General features: G+C 40.1%; 1 protein-coding gene across 1 annotated transcript in view; it reads left to right on the plus strand.

Moving 5' to 3' along the window:
• Positions 1–331: 331 nt before the first annotated feature.
• The window catches only part of HOMER1 (homer scaffold protein 1), a gene marked incomplete at its 3' end in the record, with an annotated part of 84,522 nt that continues 59,192 nt past the window's right edge, over positions 332–25,661 (plus strand). The window contains exons 1-2 of the mRNA XM_084224593.1: positions 332–791; positions 23,927–24,083. Coding sequence (XP_084080719.1) covers positions 787–791; positions 23,927–24,083 — 162 coding nt within the window. The 5' untranslated portion in view covers positions 332–786. The remainder of the gene's footprint in view (positions 792–23,926; positions 24,084–25,661) is intronic.

A 25,661-nucleotide genomic window follows, 5' to 3' on the forward strand; every position in this document is an offset into this window, starting at 1 on the left:
CCCGCCGCAGAACAGCGCGGGCTCGACGGCGGCGGCCCCTCCCGCCGCCCGCTGTCAGTGACCGATCCGCCGCGCCCCAGGACGATGCCCGCCCGCTCGCTGCAGAAGAAGGCGTGACGGCGAGGAGCGGGCCCGCCGCCGCGGGAAGGAGGAGCGGTGCCCCGCATCTCCGCAGCCGGGGGTGGGCGGGCGGGCGGATCGGGGGAACGCGGCGCCCCGGTGCCCGCGGGCGACGCGCGGCCGCAGCTCGTCGGTAGCGGTCTCGCGCCGGGAGTCCGATGCCAGCGCCGGTGCCACGGCTCGCTCTGCCTTATCGGGAAAATGCATTCGTGCCCGCCACGCTGCTGGCGGCGGTGCTAGGGGGAGCGTCGGCGTGGAGCTCTTTGCGCACCGCCTGCCCCATCCCGCTCCGCCTCTGAGGCACACGGAGCCCTCCGCGGCCGCTCACGTCCCGGCGAGAAGCGCCGCAGCCGCCGTCAGTCCCTCGCGAAGAAGGCGAGCACCTCCCCGTTCGCTTGCAGGAGGGGACTCGTCCGCCCCCGAAGCCACCGCTGCCGCCCGCCCGGGGGCCGGAACCGCTGCCTGCGGGCGCCCGGCGGGGCCGGTGGCCATGGGAGCCCGGCCCGCGGGGGGCGCTCCCTAGGGCGCGGGCGGCCCCGCTCGGCCCCCGGCAGCTGCGGCGACTCTAGAGCAGCGGCCCCGCCGCCACGGGGCTGCGGAGCTGCCGGCGCGGCGAGGAGCGCCCCGGGGACGCGGCACCACCGGTGCCAGGCGCTGCCGGCCGCCATGGGGTAAGGATGTCGCGGGGGCCGCCGGGCTGGTGCCGGGGCTGGGGGTGGGAGCGGCCGCCCGCGGAGCTGTGGGCGCTGCTGGATGCGCACGGAGTCGAGGGGTCTCACTGACGGGGTGCGCCAGCAGCAGGAATCCTGCTGCAGTCGGTGCCGTGCATCAGCCCGGTGAGGGGAGAGCCGTGCGATCCGTGAGGGGCGCACCGCGATCTGCAGAGGTTTGTCTCCGCCGTAGCCACATCGGAATTCTGAAGGAGACGTCTCGGCTCCCAGTTTCTCTCAATGAGGACCCTTCCCGGGTTGTTAGGCGATGTTTAGTCCTGAAAAGGAGTGCTTTAAACTCAGTGCGCTAGGGTGAAATTCCTGAACAGGGAAGGCTCGCTTTCACTCTTGTGGAGTCTTCAGAGAATATCGAACTACATGGGAATTTCTCAATAAATTGAGGCTTCAGAGCGGGTTCCCTAGTAAACTGGGGAATCCACTTGAGAGCTTAAGGAAATTAGAAGGACTAAAATCTCTATGATTAGTCAGATCTCATACAAATTGGTAGATAAAAATGTGACATAGATACCTCTAAAAACTTTCCACAGTCATATCCTTAGGAAATTGTATACTGATTTGAAAAAATAATCCATGCTACCGGGGTTGTCTGATAGTGGAATGGAAACTCCTCCATGTTCCAAAGCAACAGAAACCTGGTATGATCTGGCAAACTGCAAGGTGGAGGCAGTCTACAAAAGTTACAAATCGTGTCCTTTGTATTTTGATCACTTAGGAGTTCGGATGTGAAATTGGCATATTACTGTGGGAGTTACAGATGTCTCCTCAAGCTGTTTAGGACATTTGAATTCTTCAATTTATTACCTTCCTTGCATGTGTGGTGATAACAGCTGCATCCTTGTCTCTGTGCTGTCACTGGGGGTCACAGGTCAAGATGTAGGAAGGAATGACTCCTTGCTCCTTAGGCTTGTTTTTATTTTTCTGTTGTCTTCCCTTCCAATAAAAAAATTTGAACAGAATAAACTCAAACTTACAGCTGTCTACACATCCAAGAAGGTGATGGTCTAAGTGATACGATAATTTTTTTGAGATATATACTTAAAATTGCTAATCACACACAGGATTATGTAAAATTAAAATAATGTAAACCTTCTCATTTATTTAAAATCAATACTATGTTTGTAGATATTTGGGTTAAGCATAGCATATTGCAAATCCACTGAACTGTTGAAGAGGAGCAAACATTTTGTCTCCAGAACATCAGCTCTCCTAGTGTTTTAGTGTATGGCTTCTTAATAAACACTCCAAATCCCTATCTGTAGAGAGCTGAAATAATCTTAAAAAACACAATGTTGCTGCAATGACTTGAGTGGTATCTTGGCACATTAAGGTCAAGAACACTAAATTTGCTAGCAAATATTTTAAGCACATTTTAGACAATATCCTTTGGGGTATTGCAATATAGAATTCCTTTGCAGACCATCTTCTAACAAGGAGGACAAACCCTGAAATGTAGGAATGTGTTACTGATAAGCCCACATCTCTCTAAATCTGAGTGAGCACACCCAGGCCAGGACCAGCACCTAGTTAGTGCAACTATGGTTAAGCATTAGGCATCTGTTACTGTTCAGAGCAGAGGTCTTGATTTGGTAGCTGTTTTGAATTAATTTCTAAATGGAAATATCCATGGATTTCAGAGTATTTCTACACCAAGATGCACTGGGCTTTCAATTCAACAGTTGATACTCTATACTCTACTAAGGTCTGAAAATTGAGCATTCTAGAAGCAAGCTGCAAAATCATTGGTAATTCAATGCACCTGGGTCACATGATGGTCTGTATATTATATTCAGTATTTAATGGGTACTGGTATGCTGTGTGAGCTTGTAGACTGATCTTGTCTCCACCTAGCTGGTGGAGAGCTCACCTGCTTCAGTGGTTAGAACACGGAAAACTTGGGGGAGGGAAGTTGGCTTGCCAAACCAGCAGGGGCTTTCTTAGTCTGATTACATATAATGAAGAATTCATTGTTCTGCTGTGCAATGTTTGGCACGTGCAGTACCATCAGGCAAGCCAGGTAATTATGCATTGGGTGTGTGGTGGAAACCAACTGGTAAGTAACTGGGCTTTGGGCCAGTGCTGCTATTGAACATTTTTTGGGGAAACTTGAAACTAGAGAAATGTAGAGTAGTTCAGGACACTTTCTTATTGCTGTATCCTGTTTGTGTCTTTCATCTCACAGAAGGTAAGTGTATCAAACCCCGTGGATTATATAGGCCAGACACACGGGATGGCCTTTCTTGTTTCTCTATCTGCCAGTCTGTCTCACTTCTCCCAGTTACTCATTCGTGTTGCATAAAAACAAGCTCTTATCAACAGTTACTGTTGAGTGATATAACCATTGTGGACAACCTTTTGTTGGATTGACCACATACAATATAGTATTCTTTAATAGAAAAACATGGATTTTGTGATCTGTCCCAGCTGATAACATGTGTTCATCGCCAGTATTGCACAATCAGTCTTCTTTGAGCAGAAGTCTGACTGCATTAAAAATCCTCAAATAACAGCTCTAAAGCATACTCAGTATTTCTATTGGCAGCTTAGGGTGTTGTATGCATTGACCAGGTAAGTATTGTGTTTCAAGTTGGAACCGTTGCTATATTTTTCTTGTTATTGGTACAGCTTGTACTTCAGTCTGTGAACAGGGGAAGTAGATACAGGGATGCAGTTGTTGTTTAGGCTGGAATGAATACACTTCTTTACAGACACAATGGGGAAGCTGCACAGCTGTGAATTCTGGAGAGATGCAGAAATATATGTCCTATTAAACATAATATCTAATATTAATTCCTGATTTATTGATGTGTAGTCTCTCCATAACTACTTCATATTATGGCCTTTACATGACAGCTGTAGACAAATATCTAAATTTGCTACTTGCTTTTCCCATCGTTCGTGCTGAATTATAAGGAATTAGAAGGTAAAAGCTTCTGGAAGATGTGCTCATCTCTGTCATATCATGTTAGTCAAGGTGTCTTGATGAAGGCTTCATATTAAGTTTTATTGGACTATATTTAGTATGTTATCCTCAGAAAGGTAGTTATGTGTCAGTTTGAGATGGCAGAATTAGAATACTAAGGTTCTTAAGTTGGCTGGAGAATATTGGGAAAGATTAGTGCTTTAGGGTATACTTGTTAGTGCTGCCCTTGCCTAGAAATAAGTACTTTAATTTTTGGTAGTCTGCAACTGGCTGATCCTCTGCTAGATCTTACTTTATTTGAAGTATGTGCAGTTAGTCAAGCACATTTCTTTAAACAGGACAAACTACAGTCTTGTACTGAAATGTTTCAGTTTGCTTTCTGTATCTGGGTAACAAGACATGAACACTGTAAAGCTGTTGGGACACAGAAGTATTTCTGATCATTGAATTTGTCCAGACTTAAATTCTTTAACCTGTTTTCCTCCCACAAGATTTCATGGTAGCTTTTCCCAGACTTTGTTTTAGCAGCACTTCTATTGGCTGTGCTGCACAGAAATGCTTGAGATAGTAGAGGGGAAGGTGTAGCTTCTTGGCAGTAGTTCAGTGTTACGGTAGTTCCTGGCCATCTTGCTGTCTCAGGGGTAAAATGAGGTGCTTATTGTGTGAAAGCAACGGCAGCAAAGTAGTTTATGCTGTCTTCTGTAGCAGAATGGAGAGTATAACAAGTTCTACAGGTGACAAAACTTTTTTATCTGTAAAGAATTAGTAATGTATAAAACAGACAGCATGTAACTCAGTGTGAAATGGTTCATAAACTACTTTTCAGAGAACAATATGTGTAGGCTTCTACCATGCTTAAATTATATTCTATCACAGTCACTTTATGACTTCAAAAACAAGCATAAGAAATCTGAACCAGATCTTCTGGCCTGATAAAATGTAAATGAGTGTCCTGAGCATCATGAGGGGATGATTGCTGATCTGTTGAAGGTATTTTTAATGAATTAAGGTTGCAATTGATCTGTTTTGGTACTTCCATGCATTATCAAGATTTTATAGGCCAACCCTTTTGGAAAAATCCTACTTCTGCTGAAAATAAACCCTTAAGTCCTTCTGATTTATTATGTTGGGATTATTTTTATTCTCAGTATTATTCTCCTGTTTATTCTCACTATTTATTCTCATTGTTTTTACTCTCAAGGCCAGCATCAAATGTATGTGAGTTGTGTGTGTTCTTGTGATTTCTTTTTCCAAAACAGTGTTTGCTATACCACAGTTACCATTATCTTTGCAGGACTAGATGTTGAGGCAGTATCTAAGGAATTACACAATCTTGGAGGCACAGAGATTGCAATGGTTTATAATTCTGTAACAGGTCAGCGCTTCTAATCAGGGAGGGCAATGACATTTAACTAGAGCTGAGCAGAGTATTTCTGCCTGCTAGTTAGTAAAAGTTTTGAGCTTTACTAAGTGAATTTAGATACCACTTTTATGGAATTTTTGTTGCAAAACATTTATTCCTTATGATTGTATCATGCTCTTAGCTAATCACTCTTTGAATCATTGCCTTTCAAATTTGTGTCTGTGCACTAGTGTACTTCAGAGAAAAGCATTATCATATTATATAACACTAATTTACTGGTAGCTTCTTATTAGTATAGGTGCTTTGGACATTATTTTAGTTGAAGCTATGGTTTTCTAAGGTATTCCAAACAATATAAACAATGCAGATACTTCAAACATACTAGAACTTAGTTCTTCGTTTCCTTAAGATGTCTGTAATTTGGAAGCTGTTGAGGCCTAAAATAATTACCAAGGACCAAGGTCTCTGCTAGTCCAGAGATTAAAAGTTAAGAGGTGCTTAGCAGGGAAACCAGTGTGGTGTGTTCGTACCCAGGCAGTCTGCGACTAGGTATGGAATGGACCTTGCATGAGTATACGTATATGTGCCTTGGTTTTAGCAATGTGCACCTCCTATCTGAGACAGTCTTGCACTGGAGAAGACTCTCAGGCTTCCCCATGTGTGTGGTTATAGTGTTAATAACAGTTAACTGTGACAGTGAACAAAGAAACTTAAGTATTCTGTATTATTTAAAATGAAAAAACCTGAGAGTCCCCCTCTTCTCTTTTTTTTCCCTTCTATTTTAAAGATCCCATGAAACCTGTATTTAAATGCGCTATTTAAAAGCCCTACTTATAAGGTAAAAGCTTTCTGTAAAAAAAAATTTCAAAGAGCATGCTTTCTAGTTCAGGGTTTTGTGCTGTTCTTCCTGCAAGGCTTTTTCAGATATATTCAGTCTTAAAGGTAAGGTGTAATGGATGTTGAAAGCATGGCATTATGAAAAATCTGCTTTTATATCCAGTTTTGATAGTAGACTTCTTTTACCCATTCTGTTTCAAGTTTTAATATTTCCCAAGGCTCAGCCATGTGAGATCCACCAAAATTAGTATTGCATTCAGGACAGAAATACTAGAGGGGAGAAGAGGCTAGAGGGAGCTGTAGGTTTATTCTACCTGGTTTTGCACTAAGCAATGCTGAGCTCCGTTTGATCTACACAGAGTCCTGGTAGTGGCATTACTCCATTTGGTGAAGTAATGGAACTGTGTTTCAATACTATATTGATTTTCTGGAACTGCATCACAGTCATGCTTCCGGCAACAGACTGCACTCTGATACGCTTCTTTGGTGGCAAGTAGTGATGAATGCTGGTCATCTTTAAAAAATTAGTCTAGGAAAATACTGTTTAAACATGCAATAGATGATGTTGGATTGCCAGATACAAGCATGTATTGACATTTCCAATAACTTGTCATGATTTCTGTTTTTTTAGTTATGATTATCAAGTTAGGTAACTTAAGCAGACTACATCACTCGTTTTCTGCAATGGGAAGGGAGGACTTAAAATACATAGCTCCTCTCACATTTTTCTTCTTCCTCCACATACATGCCGATGATTCACAGGCACTGTTTTGTTGATGTTTGTGGTTGTGCTCTTTGCAAACATCTTGATTATTAAATTTTCACAGATCTTGCCACCAAATGGTGGGAACCACAGAAGGCAAGCACTGCTTCTGCCACTTGTCTACTGCAAGCACCAATGTTTGTGCAGTGAGCTATGTCAGTACTGTAACCTAGCTGACTGCAAATAGAGGGGTGTGCGCAAGGGAAGGGCGATTATAGGTGAGATAGGCCTACTTTTTAGTACAGCAATGTCTGTTTACTCTGGTGGGAAATGTTTAAAAAGGTCTGAACTCAGACCTGCTCTGGTTGAACTTTGCTCCTCAGTTTTGAAGCTCAGGTCTGAAAAGGTTTTTTTGTGACTGTCCACTTGGTTGAAACTCAGCTTATTGAGAAATGGTATTTTTTCCCCTTTGAACAGTATATTTTGTAGCAAAACAAAGCAACACCACAGCCAAACCCAAACCAACTCACTAAGTCCAAACGGTAATAGGTTATATTGCTGGATATAGAATTTGGGTTTTTACAGTGCTTTTAAATTACTTATTGTGTAAGTAGTATGCTGTATGGATCCATGGTTAATCTTGAATCTCTTCTTGTAATAGGACATATGATGAGATCTTCCCTGAGTTTTGAAAACTGAAGAATAAGCTTTAAATGGTCAACACTTTACAGTGAAGTGTTGATGAAATAAATATTCTTAGACATTCTCACAATTTTTAGGTCTGCTTCTTAGGCCTGTTCATTTCCAACAGACTGCTAGCCCTGGCTGTCTGTACAAAATTCTGAAAGAATGTATTGTGTGATATTGGAAAAAACTCTGTTTTCCCCACTGTGACTTACTATGGAGTACACAGCCATGGCAGGTATCTTAAGGTACTTCTCATGCTAACAAAAATAAGCATATGCAATAATATGTGCTGTGTATACCTGTTGTCAAATGGCTGTATGCAGTAAACTGGGGTCCTAAGCACATATACAGATGATTTGCTTTAACCCTTGCTTGTGCACTGCTTGGGTTTTTCACTGACTGTGTGTGACCAAAAGAGTTGACCTGCAATTAGACAGGAACACTTCTGTTGGATTTAACTTAATTTCAGCTTCTGGATACTGATTTCCAAGTGCTTTTTTCTATGTTTGAGTGTAAGTCCCTTTTCTACATCTAGACATGTGGAGGAACTAATTTTTATTAGGAAACAATTAACAGTACTTGGGAATAGATGGTGTCCTGCCGATTGGAGTCCTAGGTACTCATGGCTCTTAGAAGTACTGCAGAGCTCACATAATATGTCTGGCTACATATGATAGTAAAACTCAAAGGATCTTTGAGAAATTTTCATAAAAAAGGCACCGGTGCTGAAGTACATGATTAAAGAATGGTCCATTTTGGCTGAATTTTGTGAAACGAGCACTGAACACTAGATTCCCTAAGATTACCTCATATCTGAAAGTAAATGCTGCCCATGTCTCTTACAATGGATCTTAATAGGCCACTCGAGATCTCAAGTAGTTTTTACTGAGACTTATGTATTTGGTGAGGTAAAATGTGACATAGAAATTAAAAAAAAAACAAAAACAAAAAACAAAACTTCGTCTTTTGTCCACATTAATTGCAGTTTTTAAAATCAGACTGCAAAAAAAGCTAGAGTAGTTCTATGACTGGGATGAAATGATGATGAGTATTATAGGGTCCTTTTCAATATGCCACTTTTATTGTTAGCAGAACTGGAGAATTAATATTATTCTGGGGTGAAGTTCTTAGGCAAAGAAAGACAATCTGCTTCTTCTCTAATTGTTACAAAGAACAATTTTACTTGGCATTAAAATATATTTAAAGAGTCCTTTACTTCTCCTTAGTAACAATGGCAAATCCCACATTCAAAGAATACTGCTGGTCTTGAGTGCTCAGAGATGGACATGGTACTCCTCAAATCACTTGCACTAAGTCAGCCCTTACAGATAATATGCGCATCTAAATCTTGCAAAGGTTACCTTGCGCATCACCATCATTTTTGTCTTCTTGTCTTTGTACTTCTGCCACTGGCTAATGGTTTTTTTTGTAAAACCCAAGAATTTGCTTATTCGGAAAACCCTAGATTATTTTTTCTTTTATCTATACTGTTTGTCTTCCTGAAGAACTGTTACTTTTCATTTGCTTGTAACACTGGAAAAATTTTGCAATTAACTATGGTATGAGTACTTCCTGCTCATGGCATTCTATTTACTATATTAACCAGTCTGATTGTAAACACAAAACCTGTTAGTGAGTGGGAAATAGCAGTTTCTACTACATGGACTGGTATTTGATGCTTCAGTTAAGCCTCTTTTGGACATAACCATGGGACCACCTAAGTGCTCCAGTTTGGGAAGACTATACAATGTTTGACATACACTATAAAATGTTTTTAAATGCAGCTTTCTTTAAAACTGACTTTGCAATGCAAGCATTCTGTAAGTAGCTAACAAACCTGCTCGGTTTTGGCCACTGTTTATTTCACGGGTACAGAAACACTGCAGCTTGGTTTGTAACATTCAATATCTATTCTGATATTTATGCACAGGCGGGGGTGAGGGAGGCTCTTCTAGTTCTTGTTTCACACATAGGTTTTGAAGGCATGGAACCCTACCAGTTCATTCAGGTACCATGTAAGGAAAATTGTTAATTAAAAAAAAAAAAAAAAAATTAGTGCTAAGATAACTAGCTCTTAACAAACACTGGTTTTGCTCTTTGATTAGATGCTTCTTAACTGTAGTAGCATGCATTTATTGCTGAACATTTTTACTGAGCTGGTAAATATAGACCTCTGAAGTAGGCAATTGGAGACAAAACTTTTGCACTAACTGTATAGTATCTTTTTTTTTTTTCTCAGTTTGTCAAAATGCTAAGTAGTGTTCTGAGACCTGATTTTTAAAAATTATTTTCATCTGAGTGAAGCCCTGATGCTCACCTGCTATCTTGGGGTTAGAACTAAGGTCATCATAAGTGCCTTTCAGAAGTATAAGTTAAATTTTGAAGTGCTATTTCCAAAGTGGTTGCTAATCTAATTCCAGTACAACACATAACACTTTGTCTTTACCAGCCTCCACCAGCACAGTCAAAGGAAGTCCATGAGTGCATGAGAAAAAGTTTCTTTACATTATTTCAATAGCAATACCTGTGGCTAGTACTGATGCTGTTTTGTGTTTCCAGAGCCGTCATCTTCACAGAATGGGTAAAATAGGGAAGGACCACAGTGGGTCATGTTGTCCAACCTCCCTGTTCAAACAGTGTCATCCCAGAGCACATTTCACAGGTTTGTGTCTGGACCATTCTTGAGTATCCCCAGTGAGGGAGTCTTCACACCCTTTCTGGGTAATTTATTCGAGTGCTCTGTCACTGCACAGTAAAGAAGTTTTCTTCCTCGTGTCCAGGTGGAATTTCCTGTGCATCACTGTCTGCCCATTGCCTCTTGTCAAATTGCTTAGCACCTCTGAGAAGATGGTCCACCACTGATCCATTGTCTTTATACCCTGCCTTCCAATACTTGTATACACTGATGAGATGCCCTCTCAGTTGTTTCTTCTTGATGTTGAACAGCCCCAGCTCTCTCAGCCTTTCATCATAAGGGAGATGCTCCAGACCCTTCATCATCTCAGTGGCCTCTGCTGAACCCATTCCTGGAGCTCCATGTTTCTGTTGCCATGAGGAGCCCAGAACTGGACACAGCACTCCAGGTGAGGCCTCGGCAGGGCTGAGTAGAAGGGCAGGATCAGCTTCCATAACCTGCTCTTCTATTGCATGGCAATGCTCTTCCTAATGCCCCCCCTTTTTGGCCACCAGGACACGCTGCTGGCTGGACAGCTTCTTGTCCACCGGGACCCCAGAGCTGCTCCCCAGTGGGTCAGACCCAGCCCGTGCTGGTGCCTGGGGTTGTTCCTCCCCAAGTGCAGGACCCTACACTTGCCCTTGCTGAATTTCAGATGGTTCTTCTTTACCTGTCTTTCCATCCTGTCAAGGTCCTTCTGAAGGGTTGCACAGAACTTTGAGGTGTCAGTCATTCCTCCCAGCATAGTATCATAACTGAATTTGCTGAGGAGAGATCTACCCTTTTTTACAGATCAAGGATGAACAAGTTAAATATTTAGAGCCCAGTGTTGAACCTTGGGGGACACCACTAGGCACAGGCCTCCTTTTCCACTGATTTTGACCCTCTTGAGATCTGCTGTTCAGCCAGTTCTCAGTCAACCTCACTGTCCACTCATTCAGTCCACGCTTTCTGAATTTGTGAGTGAGGATGTGAGCAATGGTGTCAAAAGCCTTGCTCAAGTCAAGTAGACAGTATTGACTGCTGTCTTCTCATGAGCTGCTTATCAGTGGAATGAACAGCCTAGTCCAGGTGTGACTGTCCTTCTCTGCCTGTGGAGGTTCATCCCCATGGCACAGCACTTCACATAAGTGCTCCCTTGACTGATGCTTACTATGCAAATCTTTCTAACTTTTCCCTTGTCAGCCACTGTAGTGGGCTGTGAGAGCACTCTTTGCTCCATGCTCGGGGTGTGCTCATACTAGTATATTTAAAAATGAATTTTGCCCTTTATCATTATTTTGCATCTCACTACAGTGGTAGGTTGCCTGACAGGGCAAAGCATGTCACTGGGAGAGACACGATTTGGAGCCATCTTAGGAATTCCTTCAGGGATCCAATGAGCAAACTGCATTACCTGTCAGGAATGATATTTGGGTGTCTCAGAATATTTGGCTTAAGTGTGTTGTGAGCAATCAGGGAAACAGACCTGAGATTCCCAGTTACAGGTTCAACCACTGCATCCAAAATTCAATAGCGTTGTCAGAAGGGAGAAACTTGCTGGCATGGTAATAATATGCTGAAAGTTAATTAAAGAGTCTTTATAGTTCCTGTAGTGCTCAATGGGTGATTGAAATTGATTTGTTATTTATGAATATAAAATTAATTTGTTTACCTTTCTAGGAGTCTCATTCAGTTCCTTGATACAAATAAAATAATCTAGTTCTCATCTTTTGATGTGGAACAGTAATTTTTTGTTTTCCTTTGAAACTTAACATGCAGCTGTAGCACTCCAGTTGGGATTGCAAATTATTTGAAGATCAAATGCTGGTGATGAAATGCATGTCTATTCAGTCCCTTCTTATGTCAATTCTGATACTTCCACTGGTGCTGGTGGAAGCATGAGTTCAGCTTTGAGGTGTCTGCAGTCAACATGTGGTAGTGCTACTGGTTTGTTTAAGGGTGTTTATTTTTGAGGGTTAAGTGCAAAAGCTCTTCATACTGACTGTTAACTGATGAATTCTCAATGTCAAATATGTTGTTGGTGAGTTTTAAGCTGGAAATGAAAGGCATGATAAGTGCCAGGCCCACTTAAAGAAAAAGCTTTTTCACGTGGAGAAAGCATGTCAAAATTAATAACCTGGAGATGTGGAAAAAGATGGAGTGGATGTGGTTGATTGGGTGAGAAGTGGTGAGGAGGTGTGATTGCTTCTGTATGAAGGTCTACAGGGAAGCAAAATGGAAGTTTAGAGCCAATAAGGAGATTAATTAAAGCTCTTAAAAAGCCAAGAGAAATTGGTAAACACTGTGGTGCCAAATGAGGAAACCTCATTTAGTACAGACATATCTTTGAGACAAATTCCAAATGTGGAGTAATAAACAAGGAGGATATGTATTCCTTGGGTTTTCTGCTGTTAGCAAATTGCCAAGACATCTAGTCTTAATAATAACAAAATTATGACTAGTATTATTTTAGCATTGTCTCTCAAAGTCAAAGATGATTAGAAAAACAGCAGTTAGACTAATTTTTAAATAGTATCTCTGTTTACCATATAATTGCCATTTATCTCAATGGAAACACATGATGACTTGATTCTATGATTTTGTATTTCTTCTATTATTTTCTAGGTTCCAGAATTCTCATCAGTCTATTGTCAAAAGCCCCAGCTTTGCCACTTTGCTCCATAGCTGTGAAATACAGCCATCAGAACAGAAATTCTTGTCTAAGCAATGATGAGACTTGATGGAGCATGCAAAATCACACTGAATGTCAAATCAGAAAATACTGTTTACTGAACTCTGTTTATTGTTTATTGAACTCTGCTCTATTTTATGGAATCTAAGATGATGTGGGATTGCCACTCTTATTATTTCAATGATTTACATAGCTTCATGTCCTAGTGCCATCCCTCTATTCTCACTTCCTTCATGGTGCACTACCTGTGCATGATGACACTTGTCAGTGCTGCTAAAGGATTTTATTACAGCCACTAAATTGATCTAACCAAACTTTAGAACAGAGGGTGTTGATTTACAGACAGTCTTACGCTTTCATGTCAGGACAAAGTGAGGAGTTTCAGTCTGTCAGTTTTCTGAATCTGCTGCTCTGAGTGGCATTTCTACCAGTGTTGTTGTATGACCCTTAAATCCCACTGACCACTGTGATTAACATCAAAGACCTTGCAAGGTGCAAGGTTTCTACCTATCTCTGCCTCAGAAAGAGCACCTAAGTGGCCCCATGCAATTTGGCTTAATTCTTACCTTGTTTAGTCAGCATCAGTTGTCTAATTAGTTATTTGTGAGTGGCATGAACAGCCCTTATCACAATCTGAAAATTTTTGCAGCGGAAACTCCTGAACTTCCGATCTTTAAGAATCCATAAATTAATTTGAGAGTGTTTGTGAAATGTGAAAAGGAAAACATGCAGGTCATAAACAGGCTTGCATTCTGGAGATTGCAGAGGTTGAAAATTATGTCCCATCTGGAGCCTTCCTCCTCATTTTCCTCATCCTTCTCCATGCCCCTGGAAAGGAGGAGGCTGCTGCGCCTGCTTGTAAAACAGTACACGAACTCCTGCCTTACTAGCAGTGTCTCTGGATCCCAAAGCAACTTTGTGCTCTGGCTCCCTCTGCTTCTATTATTTGGAGAGCTGTGCTTTTGCTGCTGGTCTAAGCGGTTTCATTATTTTTTTTCTCTTCTGTTCTCCCCCCCACTTTGAATTGTAGCTCTTCTAGTGGTTCTGAAGACTATAAATATTATTCCTGAGGACCACATATAGAAAATATCTATTCATTTAAACTCAAGAAAACTGGTGGTGCAGGAAGACAGGAAACTATAACTTAATTGTTGCATGACTTTGTAATAAAGTACTGTGTGAAATAACAGTAGAAATTCAAGCTAAGCAGTTAAACTACTTAATATTCTCCCTTAAAATATTTACATGGGTTCTCTAAGAGTAGTTTGACTGTCAGAACTCCATTGCAGGGAGATTTTAGCTAAAGATTGCAAAGGAAAACTTGTCTCTGTACAGAGAGTATCAAAGAACTAGGGGAACTAACTAGAAAGCCTGGTTGTGGATTGCTTTCAGGCCTTTCTAAACATATTTTACTAACAAGCGTGAATAACAGTATTTCTTCCTTTCTGCTTTCTTCTCTTTTCTGCTTTTTTTGCAAGTGTGGCTAAGTTGGATTTCCTTGCTGTAGAATGGAGAGAAACGAATGCTTTTAGCCCATTCATTGCCTGGTTATTGCAGATGCAGCATAGCTTAGCTTACTGCATGTAGGGGCTGTTGTAGGAATGTTAATATCTAGACTTCTTTCAGAAATAGCTCATTACACTGTTATTTCAGGATTCTTTGTTCATAGACTAGAACCTGACATTAAGTTGGGGGTTTTTTGTTTACTTCTGATAAATACTTTTAGAGACTAGATGCGGAGAATAGCTGTACATCTTAAAATTAATTGTCTAGTTCTAGAGAGAGAACTCCTCTCTTGGCTTCCTGACAGGAATTTTCACACAGAGTAAAATTCAAGAAGAAATTATAATTTTTTAGTGTCATAATTTCTTAGTATTTTCACTACAGATAAATATCTATTGTAAAATTCAATCTAACATAGTTTAGCTGCTCTTAAGCCATTAAAAGCTGATGGTTAGTTCTATTCAATTTTGTAATTAAAACAAACTTAAGGTAAACATTTATTCAGAAATACCTTAGTCCACTTACTTGCAAAATTTACAGGAATAATCACTTAGATACCTAGAAAAATTCTGAAGATACCTATACCTATATTCTTAGAATAAGTTACTAAACTGAAGTGAAAGCTTTAGGAAGATAAAGCTGAGTACTTGATAATACACTTCTTGTTACCTTGTTACCAGAACTCTCCCTTGATTCCCGCTATGAAAATGAGCATTTCAAGGTTGTGTAGAAGGACAAAAAAAGGAAAACCTTAGGGAGATGGACTATCATTCAGCTGTGGGAGTAACTTTCAGAGTCAGTGATAAATTATTGCTGTGAATGTTTCCTGCAACACTTCAGCTGGTTGCCTACTTGCTAAACTTGAGCAGCATACAATAACAGCATATGGGGGCATTGGAGAGCAGGCATTTAAAACAAATCCAGAGAATTGCAGAAGTGAAAGCAAATACAGTGTTTATTTTCCTTCTTTAAAAAAAAAATCAGTTTAACACTGCCCTATACATAACCTACAGGTAGCTTTATTAATCTTTAGTGTAAACAGCTCCATGTTCACTGTCATTATACCAAAAATTTAAGAGGTTTGTTGGAATTTTTCTTTGTTGTACTGTATAAGCCTTAATTTTAAGTAGTGGGCACTGATTTGTCCTCAGCTTTGCAAGTCTGCCACATTCCATGCTGTTGATGTTACTAAATTTGTGAGACTGTAATGCTTGTGGTGTCCTACAGCTCAGTGTAAATCTGTGCTGTGGAAAAAACTCTTTACTCTTCTACGTTTACTAAGATGCTTCATGAGTCCCTTATGAATGGTAAGCTCAGACCAAAGAGGAATGAGGTTAGGTAAACTTTCTCATTTGTCTTGTTTGTTCAGTGGGAAGAGCTATATTTCCCAGGATATGGTAATCCTAACTCTTGGGATTTCATGTGTTGGCAATACATTTTAAATGCTGACCCTGGTTGTCTTATAGTGCCTGTTTGTATGAAACTCCCCTACCTCTTTTCTTTCCCTTCATTCTCTGGAAGGTACTGTGTGTGGGCTTCCTGAGCATTTGGTTGAGATTGGCACATGTAGGGTCATCCATTTGTTCCCCAAACAGACTCTTTTATAGGATTGCATACCTGTGAATTGTAGAATTGTTAAGGTTGGAAAAGACCTGTAAGATCACCAACTCCAACAGTCAGCTTAGAACCAGCACTATGGTCACCACTAAAACACGTCCTCAAGTGCCAATCCACTTCTAGGAATGATGACTCCACCAGTTCCCTGGGTACCCTGCTTGATAACCCTTACCATAAAAATTCTTTTCTTAATACATTCTCTAAACCTCCCCTGGTGCAAATTGAGGCTATTTCCTCTCATCCCATCACTTTTTACCTAGGAGAAGAGATTGACTCCCACCTGGCTACAACCTCCTTTGAGATAGTGGTAGGCAGTGACAAGGTCTCCCTTCAGTCTCTTTTTTTTCTTCAGGCTATATCCCCCCAGCTGCCTCAGCTGCTCCTCATACGAGTTTTTGCTGCAGTCCTTTTGAAGATGCCATCCACCTTAGTGGATGTGCCAAAATGTTGCCAAAAGGAATTGATTTCAGAAATATTTGAAGTTTTGTGCTTTCCTGATTTGTCTGTTGTGTAATATAAAACTTCTATTAATTAATGCAATAATTACAAGTGGACAGTTTTTCTGCTAATGGAAGTCCTTAACTGCTGATTAAGTAGAATTCTGTCTGCTCATAGGCATCAAATTTAATGTGGTTTGTATAAAACTATATTCTTTGCTTTTAGCTGTATATATACATATTTTGTATATACTTCTTAGCCCACAGTAAAATGTTTCAAGGTTGCTACTTGGGTTTTTAATTAGGTTTTTTTTTCCTTTTCAAAAATGTAGGATGTTAAGGCATGCAATAAATAGAGTGCAACTTTTCCCTCTGTTGTCCAAATAGCTCACAGATTTTTCACTAGTCTTTATAGGGGCACTAACATTTCAAAGTCCTTGCAAATGTGATAGACAGTATATAATTATGTTTCTGGCTAAGGTAAATGTATTTTTTTACTCAACAGGTTTAGTGAAAGTCTCTAGATAATTTTTCTCCCCTCAAATCCTGAAAAATGGCAGTTATTACTTGTGATGCTATGCTAACTCCTAAGTGCTTAAAAATCTAATACTAAAAGCTGATTCTTAAATGGGAACAAAACAGCTTAGAAAGTGCTTGAAGGCACTGCCTGTGCAGTGTTACATGGCTACAGAGAAGTCTGTAAAGCTTATCGTTTGAAGTTTATAGGTAAATAGGCAGTTACACATATTAGCTGTTAACTGTATAGAGAAAACAAGCTTTTTTGTAGCAAATTTCTAAACATTTTCTGACTTGAAATAAGCCAAAACATAGCAGCAAAACCAGGTCTAAGAATGTAGGTGTAGAACTAGATAAACCATTGGTGGGACGGGAGAGATTTTGATTTGGTTACATGATTGTAACTTCCACTTTTTTGCTATCTCAAAGCTTGTTTTGAGATATGAAAGTTGTTGTTGTATATGTACATTGTACATGAAAGTTGTGTGTAAGACAAAAAGCAAAATCTGAAGTCATAGTCATTACACAAGTCCATTGTTTGTTCAACTTAATTTTTTAATTTCAAGATGGTATTGTAAGTTATTTCCTATTCTTTTTTCCAGAAAAAAATTACATTTCCGAACAGTTTCCATACATTGGAAGCCAGTGTTGTTCAATACTTTTCTCCAAATGTATACAATTTTTATCAGATCTCAGAGCATTTTTATGAACATGTAAAATTCTGTGGCATCCTGTTGCTTTTGACTTAGACTCCTAAGGAGCTTGTTGACTTAGACTCCTTGAACAACACTGACTGTGTTTGGATGCTTTAGTTTATTAATTGGTTTTGACTAGAGCTGCACTTTTAATCACTCTCCTAATTTCTTTTCAGGAATCTCTTCTCAAGCTGCTTAGAGTTACAAAAGCTTGCTACAGCTTCAGAAACAAGCTAGGGGAGAATATTTTTAAGGCTAGCAGGACACTGGGAAAAAGCTGAGGGATTAGTATGCTGAAATTTGGAAAAAGCAAAAAGGTCTTTGTCCTCTCCTAAATCAGCAAATGCCTGAAATACCATATGCAGTGTTCATGTTGTCTGACCAGGGAAGAAGTTTCCTTGGATGACAGCTATTATATAGGCTTGGAATTCAGTGTATGCAAAATGACCACCTGCAAAACATGCCTACTGCCTATTGTGGGGGTTTGCAATCCTCAGGACTGCCAGAGACAGTGTGCTGAGCATGCTGTCTGTCATGTGGCAGGGTTTGCTGTGTCCAGAGCTCTAATACCATGAGGACAGTGCACTTTTTGTCTCCACCACTCCAACCAGTTTGGAGTGTGGCTGCGCTCCCATTTTGAGCACAGGGATATTGTCCTGCTTTTGCCTGCATGTGGCATTATCTTCCTCTGAAACTCTTTTTATGAACCTGATTGATGAAATCTTGCACTCTTTGCAACAAGAAAAATCTGCAAGGCACATTTTGTTTGGCTTGTTTTGAAAGCAGTCTTGTACATGGACTCCATGTGCATCAAAGCCAGGAAGTCTGGATAATGCACTGGAGTTTGTAAAATCCATGTTGGAGAAATAGATGTGGACATGAATCTCATGGAATTTTCACTATGAAAACTGAGCTGAGTAAGAACACCCCATCACACATGTTTATTCATTCCCTTTTTATCTTACTGTTTGGGGAAAATACTTCTGCTGAGAAATTTAAAACTTCCAGGTGGCAGGCATTGCCCGTGGTAGTTCCTTTTTTTTTTAAACTCAGTTCCCTTACGGGCCACAGTCACTCAGTGTAAGCCTATTGTGGCGTCTGCTGTTTGCTTCTGCCTGGGCAGCTCTTTGCTCCAGCTCTTGCTTAAGAATCATGCCCGTGTCTTTTTGGTCTTCATCTGCAATCCTGGCCTAGTCTTGTGTCCATACAGGGAAGTTGATTATCTCCTCCTACATAGTGCAGCAACTTCTCTGCCAAAACACTGTCAATTTAGCCCAGTACGGTGGAGGAAGGGAGGGTTGTATCTAATTTTTAATATGTTTTTTTAGCATCATTAACTCTTCATAAGGGGAGGCAAGTAGGACCTCGAGTAATGTTGTAGAGGTTCATACTTTCTTTTCAGTGGCTTATTATTTTCAGAGTAACTAAGACAATGGAATCCCAGTCTTGAGAAATTACAGGTTTTATAGCATTCAAGGTAATTTTGGAGTCATGGTAAGCAATAGCGTGAGGGAAGAAATAAGAAAAAACAGGTCTTCGCCACTAGTGCTGTAGAAGTACCAGACATTAAAGATTAGATATTTTTTTTAAAAATGAAGCATGTATTAATTGTGAATTAGCAAGGAAAGTACTTTCTAACCTTCTATACTAACTTATGCTTCTTTTATGCAATCTTTGATTATTGTAATACTTTCTATATTGAGCAGTCTGCATTTTTTTGTAAAGGCTGTGTTAAGATGTCAAAATGGAAAGAGTGGTTGGAAACTATTCATTCAAGTGTTAGTAAGCAGGTTTATCTCCTAAGTTTAGTTTAGGATTGATCACATATCTATGAATGAATTTCTGTATTGATTATGAAAAAGCCTGTTATGACTCTGCCTGCTAAAGTGATACTTACTATACTTCCTTACTTATCACATTGCTTCTTGGGTCCAGGAGGACTTGGCACTTACTTCTTGTTAGTCTTTGTCTGACCACCATAGTGTTGCAGCCTAAGGCAATTAAGAACAGCAGAATATGAGCCTTAATGTTTTTACCACGCCTGAGCGGACATTTTTAATAGTCAGACTGTGTTACTATGGCATTCTTGTTAGTTTGTTTTCTTTTTGTTCAGCATCAGTATATTTCTGGAAAAATGAATTACTTTGCTTTGTAATTAGTGAGGAGTTCTTGTCTTAGTTCCTATTAATGTCTTTAATGAGTACTGAATACCTTCTGATAATGAAAGAAAAAGAAGAGAAAGCTGCAAGGGAAAGAGGAGAGAGGGAAGAGTAAGAAACTGGTAGGGTGGTTTGGTTTTTTTACAGGATTCATTTTTCTTCTTTTAAGATGTTCTTCCTTTCTTAACTTCATATGGAGGGGATGGTGCTATGCAGGGCCAACAGTTGGACTCAGTGATCCTTGAGGATCCCTTCCAACTCAGCTTATTCTATGATTCTGTGAAAAAGAGAAGGCTTATTTTTTATATATAGAATTACATATTATAATGAAAATATATAATATAGATATAATAATTTTAAAACCATATTAATTGTTTGACCATCTAGGAAGGCAAAGAAGAAGCTATCTTCCTATCTCATATTCTTAAAATTAATATTATTTCAGCTGAATTGACTGAAACTTCCAGACTGGGAGGGTATCGTGTCCTTCTGTGGATAATGGAAGAGGAAAACTTTTATGTGAAGATGTATTGGCTGAAGTTACAAATATTTTCATATGTTTTATACATTATGTGTTGCATGCTCATGGGTATTTTAGGAAATCTAAAATTTAAGTAGCTCTATATATTATGTTGCTACAGAAAAATGCAGATGATGTAATTGTATAGCAGCTTTGAAGGACTTCAGTGGTGCATCAGTGACTGGTTCTATAACACAATTAACCCTGTAGATATTTAGTGCATAACTTCCATTAGCTTACAGAAATAATCTTCATAAATGTTCATTGTCAAGTGTCAAAACAGTGGTCTAATTCTAGAGTCATCTGAAGTCTAGTGCCTTTGCCAGAAAAAAATCCTAATTAGCCCAGTAATCTGGCAAAATCATGATTTATCCAACTCGTTTAACAAAGGGAGCTATGCTTTTTCCACAGAGTGAAGACAGGTTGTCATTCAGTAAAGCTCTACTTTAAGCATGGAAAGAAAAGACTGTTACTCGATTTTATCAGAAGTGATTAAAGAAGTGTAGGTTAGCTTCATTTATACTGTTCCATACCTATCTGTACTGTCTATGCCAGACCCACACTCTGCCCTGCAAAGTGCTCTGCTTTGTCTTGAGCAGCATTGCTGAGTAATCAACAGGAACATGCAGGCCACCTCATCAAACAAATGGAGGATACTTTGGTGGCACTGTGGAAGATTTTTGTAATGACAGTGCTGGAGAGCAGCATCCCAGGGCTGAACAGTTGGCTTTCACTGACACTCACTTCAGCCATATAGTACTCACTTACCTTTTACATATAAAAATCCTAACCTGTGTGTGTTGAAAGTCCTAGTTATGTGATACACTGTACTGGGAGTGAACTGTGCATCAGTGCTGGTCAAATGCATATTCATTAACCACACATCTACGTCTTGGATTCAGTTCTTCTTTGATACTTCATTAACATGGTCAGAACCTTTATAGTTTCCTTTCAATGTCAGTATTCATCAAAACAATTGGCAGGCTTCTAAGATTGTTTCCCATTTTTCGATGGGCTCTTTAATTTTCCAGGGTTAAAGAGCTGGTGCATTATGTTAATATGCATCCCTTGATATAGGCATATGCTTAATTAGGAGATAAATTATAAAATAGATCTAATACTGAAGGCAGCTGAAGCTTAACTATGATTGAAGAATTAATTGTAGATATTCAGAAGAGCAAAAAGAATTAGTTTGTTCTGTTAAACAAAAAGCCTATAAATGCCAGTCATCTTTGCATAACATTTGTGTGCAAGAGATTTGGATCAGGAAAACAGCCATGCAACCTCCTATAGCTTGGTGATTTACAAGGAAAAGATGAATTGAAGCTGAGGGTACATTTTTGTTAAGAACTAGCTTGTGCGTTGATCCCATTGGCCTCCCTTCCTTCATCTTTCACTGAAACTCTGTTTTGCTGTCTCTGATCTATTTTGCATACTTCTATCATTTCATCCAACACCCAACACAGGAGAACACCATGTCTGCCATCTGGTGAACTTCAAGGAATCTTGACTCCCAGCTGAGTAATACAATTCTACACTGAAAGCTGCTCTTCCTGCTGAGCAATAGAGATATTTCATTGAGTTTACATGTACCCCTTTGTAGTGAGGTCAAATTAAACCCCTTTGACTACAAGTACCCAAAATTCTGTGGGAATTTATTTTGAGGAAAAAAAGTGTTAAAAACTTACCTCTGAAAATAAAATGAGGGCAGGTCAAAGGGTATGTTTTTTCACGCCCTGAAAATGAGAGTCAAAATACCTAAAAAATTGAATTCAACCTAAAGTCCTGGTACTTAATATCTTTGGAATTTGATGGCAGCATTCCTTAAAAAATATAGCAATCAGCTTGTCATTAAAATGTAGCTAAACTTAAACTGAAAACTACAGTATCATAGAATAGTTTGAATTGGAAGGGACATTAAAGGTAAACTAATTCCAGCCTGCCTGCATGGGCAGGGACACCTTCCACTAGACCAGGTTGCTCAATGCCCAATCCTGCCTGGCCCCGAACACTTCCAGGGATGGAACAGCCACATCTTCTCTGGGCAACCTGTTCCAGTGTCTCACCATCCTCATGGTAGAGAATTTCCTCCTAATATCTTATCTAAACCTGCCCTCTTTCAGTCTGAAGCCATCAACCCTTGTCCTCTCACTGCATGCCCTGGTAAAAAGTCCCTCTACCACTGCTCTTGTAGCCCCTGTGATAGGTACTGAGAGATTGCTTTAAGGTCCCCCCAGAGCCTCCTCTTCTCCAGGCTGAACAACTCCAATTTTCTGAGCCTTTCCTGAACAGAGAGATGCTCTATCCCTCTGATCATCTCTGTAGCCTCCTCTGTACTCCCTCCTGCAGGTCCATGTCCTTGCTGTGCTGGGACCCCAGAGCTGATGCAGCACTGCAGTGGGGTCTCAGCAGGGCAGAGGGGCAGAATCCCCTCCCTGCCCTGCTGCCCACCCTGCTCTGGCTGCAGCCCAGGACACGTGTGGCTCTCTGGGCTGTGAGTGCCATGGCTGGGGCATGTCCAGCCTCTCAGCCAGCAGCACCCCCAAGCCCTTCTGGGCAGGGCTGCTGTGATCTGTGCATCCCCAGCCTGTGCTGGTACCAGGGCTGCTCTGAGCCAGGTGCAGCACCTTGCACTCGGTCTTGTTAAACCTCATCAGATTCCCATGGGCCCTCTCAAGAGTTTGTCCAGGTCTCTCCGGATGGCATGCCATCCCTCAGGTGTGTCAGCTGTGCCACTCAGCTTGGGGTCAGGTGTAGATTTGTGGAGGGTGCAGTCGGTTCCATTCTCTGTCATTGATGAACATATCAAAACTGATGTCTGTTGGGACTCTGAGCCATTAGTCACTGCCCTCTAGCTGTGATGGTCCAGCCAGTTCCATATCCACCAAACTGCCCATTCACTGAATCCATCTCTTCCAGTGTAGAGTGAAGTATGCTGTAGGCTTTACATAGCTGCAGATAACTGACATCCAGCTGTCCCCTTGTCTACCGATACTGATACAGTTGCTCCTTTTTAGAAAGCTATCTTATTGCCATCTTAGTGAGATTAAAACATATTAAGATTTCTGTGCAATGTTGTGTGTCCTGGTAGTGGTTGTGGGGAAAAATGTTGTAAATTCTAAATTATAATAAAGGGGTTTTTTTGCCTCATGTAATTTTATTTGGTAAGCAATTTACAATTTAAAATGTATTTTATACATTATTTAATGTTGGTAAATACCTTTACACCTTCAGGCATAAATCTCCAAAGAATGAGGGATTCACATGTTCCTGGCCTTAATTAATGGTAGTTTTAGAGTAATTGCATTGAATAACCAGTTCAGATCCAGATTGTGGCATAAAATTGATGAGAATAATCAGAGTATTAGAAGATTTTGGAGAAGAAGTGGACTTGAAGTTATGCACATTCTTCAGTGTGCAGTGTAATGAGAGAAGTTATATATGCATTAATGCCATTTAGTTTTTAGGGATAGGTGGGCAGTGATGAGCTGGGGAGAGGATGGGATGGTGCTGAATCTGTATTAGAGATGTCTGTGTTTATCTGACTCCACAATGAATGCTAATTTTTGCCTTAGAAGGCTTGAGTTTTGCTTGCATATATGTATAAAAAAACCTACTTGCTCTATGCAGTAGCATATACAGAAGTCATCAGGCAAGGTTTATTGTGCAGAGTAACTTGTGTGCATCCAAATGGACACAACTGGCAGATAGCTTGTGTGCAATGATAGTACGTATAGATTAGATTAATGATTCTTCTCTCACTCCTTCAGGGAACAACCCATCTTCAGCACCCGAGCTCATGTCTTCCAGATTGACCCAAACACTAAGAAGAACTGGGTTCCCACCAGCAAGCATGCTGTTACTGTGTCCTACTTCTATGACAGCACAAGAAATGTCTACAGGATAATCAGTTTGGATGGCTCAAAGGTAAATTATATTTCAGAAAACCTAGTTGTCTGAAGCATTTTTGCTATTATTTTCTATTTTGATGTTTTTCATGTTTCTTCTCAGATGTTTGTATCATTATCTGACCAAAGATTACTGACATTTTAAAATGGTAAACATTGCCTCATCATGTGTTTTAAAGTGTTTATTTGTAATTCTGTTTTCCATGTAGTTGTGTTGACTTCAATAACTATTGCTGAATTGAAGTGGTGACCTGTTCCTTGGTTAATGCTATGAGAAGGCTAAAAACACAAAAAAATGTACAAAAAGTACTCATAGGATTACAATAACTTGTTTTCATTTCTGTACTCAGTCATTTATCAATATAATTAGCTTCAGCTTTATGAAGGACATCTGTTCAGTGGCCATAATCACTTAGTAAATCCTTTGTTATATAATCTTCCAATTTTTGCTGTAGAGAATGCGAGGAGTGCCTCCTAATAAAGCCTACCTAATATATGGCAAGCTTTTATCTAGACTCAGTTGGTTTGGTTTTAGTAGGGGACTTTTTGTGGGTGTTTTTTTGTTTGGTTTGGGTTGCGTTTTTTCTCTGTTTTAACTAGAAAGGATATTGTGCTGAGCTGCTCCTCTTGTAAAACATGTCTAAGAAATTAATTTGATGTGCAGAAAATCCTTGACTGTTTCTACCCACATAACTATAATAACAGTAACTTTACAAACAGTGTAGCAGAAAACTCTACACTAAGGGCATTAAAGACTGTAATCAAAAGTTGTGGTCCTTTCCAGAGACTTTCATTTGAAGCTTTTGGAAATGCATCAGTTCACAATGATTGGAAATGAAATACTCTGTTAAAAGCATGGCAGTATTCACATAGATTTTATGACTACTTATTGAAAGCTGAAAATTATTACCCTGCATTTTTTAAAATATCCAGAATATTGCTATTTTAAATGTAAAAGGAGATTTTCTGTCACAAAGAAGTATATAGAAATTGATCTCATAGTCAAAAATCTCTGCTTGAAGTGGCTGAGACTGGTTTCAGAGCCTACCAGATTTTTTTCAGCTTTAAGTCTTAGTTTGTTTTTTTCCTTCTCAGCCTTCCTTCAAATGATTCAATTAGTTCTGTCAAATAATTAAAATAACTTTTGAGTCATTATTAATGAATAAAGACACTGGGATTGGAACTAGATGATGTATGAAATCAGGAATACCAGTTATAAAATGTAGTGCTTTAACTGATCTGGAGAATATACAAAATCCTTTTTCTGACATCCACTGGGGTTCCTCTGCCTTCAGCCTAGTGCTGCCACTCCTCCTGAGTGCCTGCTGAATTAAATTGTCAAGTAGTTGTTTACCTATTTAGTTGTTCTTTTGTCTGCTGCAGCATCCTCTCTACATCCAGTACTAATGGCAAGGTACATTGATAATTCAGTTCATTGCTTTTATTTACTCTGTGGGCACTGCAGTCCTAATAATGTTTTCATCCAAGTTTTAGATGAAGATTTAGAATCCCAGTCAAGGTTAAGAGAGTCCCATTCTTTCAGGCTTTCACCACGCTACTCTGAAGCATACACAAGTGAATAGTGGAGGGACACTTG

The sequence above is a fragment of the Fringilla coelebs genome, assembly GCF_963513975.1.
Source record: "Fringilla coelebs genome assembly, chromosome: Z".
NCBI lineage: Eukaryota > Metazoa > Chordata > Aves > Passeriformes > Fringillidae > Fringilla > Fringilla coelebs.